This window comes from Lithobates pipiens, unplaced genomic scaffold, assembly GCF_037356315.1.
Source record: "Lithobates pipiens isolate NorthernLeopardFrog02 unplaced genomic scaffold, aLitPip1_a1.2 Scaffold_35, whole genome shotgun sequence".
In the NCBI taxonomy this organism is placed as follows: Eukaryota; Metazoa; Chordata; class Amphibia; order Anura; family Ranidae; genus Lithobates; species Lithobates pipiens.
Window position 1 is genome coordinate 27,617,785 of NW_027507811.1, and position 6,000 is coordinate 27,623,784.

Here is a 6,000-nt window from a genome sequence, read left to right on the forward strand (position 1 = left end):
TTATTATTAGACTACATCGCTAAATAGATGCATTCAAAAATTGATTAAAAGGGAAAGTGGCAATCATTAAAATAAAAGATTAAAATAAGTAATGATTTAAAAGTCAGACTCCGGAAATGATGTCTAGGTGGCAAAAAATGGATGAGCAGAGCGTAAACGATCATAAATAAAATCTAAATAGAATATTAAAAAAATGCATAAATAATCTCAATATTACAGTAAAGTCTGACTAGTAAAATATATGTATGGTCTAAAACATGCTGAAATGCAGTCAGAAGTCACTAATAAATCAATTTAAGTGAAATTCTATATTTAAGCCCCGAGGGATAAAAGTATCGAGAATAAAAATCCATTTGGATTCAAGTTGACTCAAGGTCCTGACCTTACGTCCCCCCGCCAATATTTTTTGTATGGTTCGATGCCCCAAAACTTGAGACATGTGGGGTCATGCTTATGATGTGTAGCAAAGTGTTAAGGTTTCTATCCGTCTAAATGGTGCTTTGCCTGCACCAAGACTAAAAGACCAGCTGAAAAGGTGTTTAAATTGACACGAACTAGCACTAGGAACACAACAACTTCATCTTTTGCAACACAGAAGGCGCAGTATATGCACTTGAATGTAGCTCCACCCTACAGTACATTGGATGCACAAAAAGACCCTTAAAAGTGAGGATCAAGGAACATGTACAAAACATTATTAAGGGGTTTGATAAACATAGTGTTTCTAAACACTTTGCTACACATCATAAGCAAGACCCCACACATGTTGGGGCATCGAACCCTACAAAAAACATTGGCGGGGGACATACTTGAATCAACTTGAATCCAAATGGATTTTTATTCTCGTTACTTTTACCCCTCGGGGCTTAAATATAGAATTTGACTTGAATTGTTTTATTAGTGACTTCTGACTGCATTTCAGCGTGTTTTAGACCATACGTATATTTACTATTTAGACTTTACTGTAATATTGAGATTATATTTGCATTTTTTAATATTCTATTTAGATTTTATTTATTATTGTTTACTCTCTACTCATCCATTTTTTGCCACCTAGACATCATTTCCAGAGTCTGACTTTTAAATCATTACTTATTTTAATCTTTTATTTTAAGGATTGCCACTTTCCTTTTTAATCATTTTTTAATGCATCTATTTAGCGATGTAGTCTAATAATACATTTTTTTAATATATATATCTCCACCTCTCTTAAGAGTTCCCCGATGATTATTGGCAAATTATTATGATTTCCCTCCAGTATTGTTTTTATATCAACAAAGTCTCCCGGTCTGTATGTATATGCTTGCTGCTGACACATACCGTTAATACAAACTGATCATTTATTTTCTCCACATATTCAGCTATGGTATCATTCTTTGCTGACACTTAGCGCTGCAGCTATGTTGCTGTGCATGTCATTACCATTCTGTTTTTTGAGCTTCAGCAAGATGGCCACGGTCGTAGCCTTTAGAACGTTCTTTTGGAAAATGGCTGCTCTAATATTACAACTATAAAGGCTTCGGGAAAATGGCCGACTGGCAATTACATGTAACCTATTTAAGGACACTTCTGCTGACCTTAGCTTTTCCCTGTTGAACTCACATGACAGTGACGTAACGCGTAGGACTCAGGCAGATGGACATCGGAAGTGACGTATAGGTTTCGAGCTCTGCACTCACTTTTACATTGTACTTTATTCTTTTACTAAATGTGAGTATGTTTCTTGCTATTCTCATTAATAAACATCCAATTATAAACATTCTACACTATAGAGGTTCTATATCCTTTCCCATATATGTCCGGTCTCTATGCATGTGAGCGGTCCTTGCTATCCATCTTACTGGAGTGAAAGGAAATACACATTAAAGCTCTGCACACACTGGGACCCATAGGAAAGGAGGAACGCTCAGAAAACATTCCATCCTGAGTAATCAACTCTCTCTTCCCCCTCTCTATAAATGCTGTTTACCTTACAGCAGTAAGGTAATAATTTGTGTTACACACACCGAAGATCCACTTACCACTGAAGTCACAGTGTTACCTGATGATACTATAGAACACCTCCATATTGCACTTTGCATTTGGATCCAGAAGAGTTCATTTCTGTGATTCATTAGCACCATTTGCACTTCTGTTACATAGACTTATTTAATATATTTTAAATATACTTACCTATGCATAGCAGAACGTCTTTTATATCAATTCAGATATTATTTATATTGTCCACTTTAGTCACCTGCATAGCACACTTGCATTTTATCATTTTATTTATGTCAATTTTCACTTTACTGGTCCTGTTATGTTAATAGATGCACTTTGAAGCTATTATACTATGCATTTGAAGTTTCTGTATCTAAACACAATTATTTACCTAGGAGCGCAACACCATCTATTGATTTATTTTACTTGTATTTGGGTAGTGTTTGACCCTTACAGTGTTTTCAGCACCTTGACTTTTCAATTTTATTTCCTAGGTAGCACAGGAGTATTTACTTTACATTTGTTATGGACGCAATTAGTAAATTCAGAAATTAGAAAATTCATAAATTCATAAAATTCGAAAAAAAGAAAGAAAATCAGAAAATTCAAAATAATAACTAACTAACTAACTAATAATATCTATTAAATTATAGGTATTGGAATTTCCTTTTAAATTTGGCTGTTAGTGAACGTAACAAATACAAATTTATCCGAAGTTACAAATTATCCCACATAAAGAATGCCACATCTAAACGAATAGAACAGAACAAATTAATAATAAAAATACATTTTTTTTATCATTATTATTTATTATTATTATTATTATTTTTTTTTTTTGATAAATCTTTTTATTTATTTCCCTCTGTTATTTATTATTATTGATTTGTTACATTCCACTCATTTAGATACGGCATTTGTTATTTCGGATAATTCGTAACTTTGGATAAATTCCTATTCGTTACGTTCACTAACAGCCAAATTTGAAAGGAAATTCCAATGCCTATAATTAAATATTTAGTATTAGTTAAGTTATTATTTATTAGTTATTTCAAATTTTAGAATTTTGGGGTTTTTCGATTTTCTGCATTTTCTAAATTACGAATTTTCAAATTTACTAATTTTGTTAAACAGGTTTTCGTTAATAGTATAGAGTGGTATAGTGGCAGGTTGGGGTGATATGGGGTAGATTGAATTGGTATATTGGCAGTTTGGGGGTGGTACAGGGCAGTTTGGGGTGGTACAGAGCAGTGTCGGGGTGGTACAGGGCAGGTTGGAGTGGTACAGGGCAGTTTGGGGTGGAACAGGGCAGGTTGGGGGTGGTACAAGGCAGGTAGGGGTGCTACAGGGCAGGTGGGTATAGTATGCCTGTAAAGGGGCGCATGTTTCCCGTGCTTAGAACTGTCCCTGCATGAAGTGTAATTTCTGCAGAAAAAAAAGTCATTTAAAATCACTCGCGGCTATAATGAATTGTCGGCTCCCTGTAATACAGAGAACAGTCATTGAAAGTCTTTGATAAAAAAAAAGCGTGGGGTTCCCCCTAAATATCCATACCAGACCCTTCAGGAGATGGCTGATCTGATCCAGCGATGGGTGATCTTCTTTTTTCAGCGCAGCGCAGTCCATCCGTCCTCTGTCTCCACTGGCTGAGACACTGCGGGGATCGCCGCAACCAGACATTTCTTATATGAGGAGGGCGGGGTCACCGGTCACCTGACCCCGTCCCCCTCTGACGCAAGTGAGGAAGCCGGGCTTCCCCAATGACGTGTAGGTGACCCCGCCCCCCTCTGATGTAATGGAAACCTGCCTAAAACATGTAAAAACACGGCCCAAAAACAAGGCCCCAAAACACGTAAGAGTACAAATAACCCCAAATGACCCCTTTTTGGAAAGCAGACAGTCCAAGGTATTTATTTAGTAAGAAGCATTTTGAAGTTGTAATTTTTTGTCACAATTTTTTTGAAAATTAAAAAATTTAAAAGTACGTTTTTGTACATACTGTCATCAGTGCAATACAGCGTCATCAACTGGTGTGCTGGTAATCAGGGACACTGACTGCTGACAGTATATAAAAAAAAATATATATATATATATATATATATATATATATATATATATATATATATATATATATATATATATATATATATATATATATATATATAATTATAATTTTACATTTTTTTTTTTTTTTTTTATTACTATTACTATTACTATTATTACTTTTTTTAACAACTTTTTTTTAGTGCGACCGGCAGACCAGTACAGTGATCAGTCATCAGCTGTGGCTGTCGGATACAGCCAGTGACAGATTGTACCGCTGCGTGGCCCCCGTGAGACAGACCTTCTAGGAGGACATTATATAACGTCCTCCCAGAAAAACAGTGCTCCCACCCTGGCCGTCATTGTACCATAGGCCAAAGGTGTTAATAACCCCCAAAAGCAGTTAGCAGATATGTGTTTTGCTAATTTACGCATAAAAACCACACCAAGTACTAAAATGTGCATTATAAACCTCACCAAAATGCGTGTAAAAATAATCTGTTCCAAAATGTGTTATTAGAAAAGCGCCAAAATGCTCATTAAAATGACTCACATCAAAATACGTGTTAAAAAAATGTGCATTTAAAAAAGTACCAAAATGCGGAAATAAAAGACCAAAATACACATTTAACTACTTGCCTACTGAGCACTTTCACCCCCTCCTGCCCAGGCCAATTTTCAGCTTTCAGCGCTGTCTCACTTTGAATGAATGAATGTAGCGGTCATGCTACACTGTACTCATATGAACTTTTTATCATTTTTTTTTCCACAAGTAGAGCTTTCTTTTGGTGTTTTTTTTTCTTGCTTAAGAAACAAAAAAAGACAACCAATTTGGAAAAACAAAAAACAAAAAATTTTTTTTATAGTTTGTAATAAAATTGAGCAAAAAAAGGTAATTTTTCTCCTTCACTGATGAGACGGCATTGATGGACACTGAGTGTCTATGGCGCAGGCAGTGCTTCCCTCCAGGTGACGGGCGGCAGCTTCTCTTACATCACTGCGGCTGTGCTCCTCCTCCCTCCTCCATGGCCAATAGGATCACTTCTCCTTATGAGCAATTAGGAAACGGGACCCGCTTCCTAATTGGCCCGGGAGGAGAATTAGCGTGACGATAGCGAATATTCATTCGCTATTGTCACACAAATGGGTGGGCTCGCTCCCCGCCCTCTAATAAGCTTTTTTGAAGCGTATTAGAGCCTCTGGCTCCAATGACGTGCTAAAAACAGAAACTCCCATTGGAATACATGCGTCCGGCGCCCCGTATGTAGATTAGGGGCTGGGGGCATGGATGGGGGGGAAGGGTGGCCCTAATGGACGGGTTGCCTCTGCCTTTAGCATGTTAATGTGGTCATAGAATAGTAGCCAATGTGTCCTAAAAATACACATTATTGTTACCAGTGAAATACAGTTTTTATGTATTAATCAATGTCGCTTTATTTAATAATAACCGTGTCTTCTTCCAGGAGAGATGCTGATGAAGAGGAAAATGGAGGGGAAGTTCCAAAGAAAGGAGTAAAAAGAGATATCGGAAGTGTTATAGCAGCTTTGGCTGAAAAAATAAAGGCGTGCAAGGCCAATAATTTTCAAGGATCGAGTTGTGAACGGCTTAAAAGCCTAACAAAACCACGCTAAGAATTATTCTGATGTGAAATATCATTTGGCTAAATGCTAAATATCTGATAAAAAATAAAAATATCACCCGCATTGTGTTTTCTTCTTCTTTATTATTTTTATATGATGATCCTATTGTAGTCGGAGGAAATATAGTCCTTAGAGAACTTCCCAGGGAATGTAATCACTTCTCAGCTTTCAGTTGGATCCATCAGCCCCACTGATCCAGATAGATCCTCCACTTTATCTAATCAACATAAAATCATACAGAATATATCAGCCAATGATTACTCTCAGGTCAGGATTACACCACTACAGGGCAGCCTAGCGTGTGCAGTTCTGCGTGTTCTTCACGTGTCACCTTTATGG

General features: G+C 36.7%; 1 protein-coding gene across 4 annotated transcripts in view; it reads left to right on the forward strand.

Moving 5' to 3' along the window:
• The window catches only part of LOC143955255 (brevinin-2HS2A-like), a 278,539-nt gene extending 272,815 nt beyond the window's left edge, over window positions 1–5,724 (forward strand). For all 4 annotated transcript variants that reach the window (XR_013269795.1, XR_013269796.1, XR_013269797.1 and 1 more), the window contains one exon: window positions 5,484–5,724. Coding sequence is in view for 1 of the 4 variants with exons in the window: in XM_077465336.1 (XP_077321462.1) it covers window positions 5,484–5,652 (169 nt within the window). In the remaining 3 variants the exon portion in view is untranslated. The remainder of the gene's footprint in view (window positions 1–5,483) is intronic.
• Window positions 5,725–6,000: the final 276 nt, after the last annotated feature.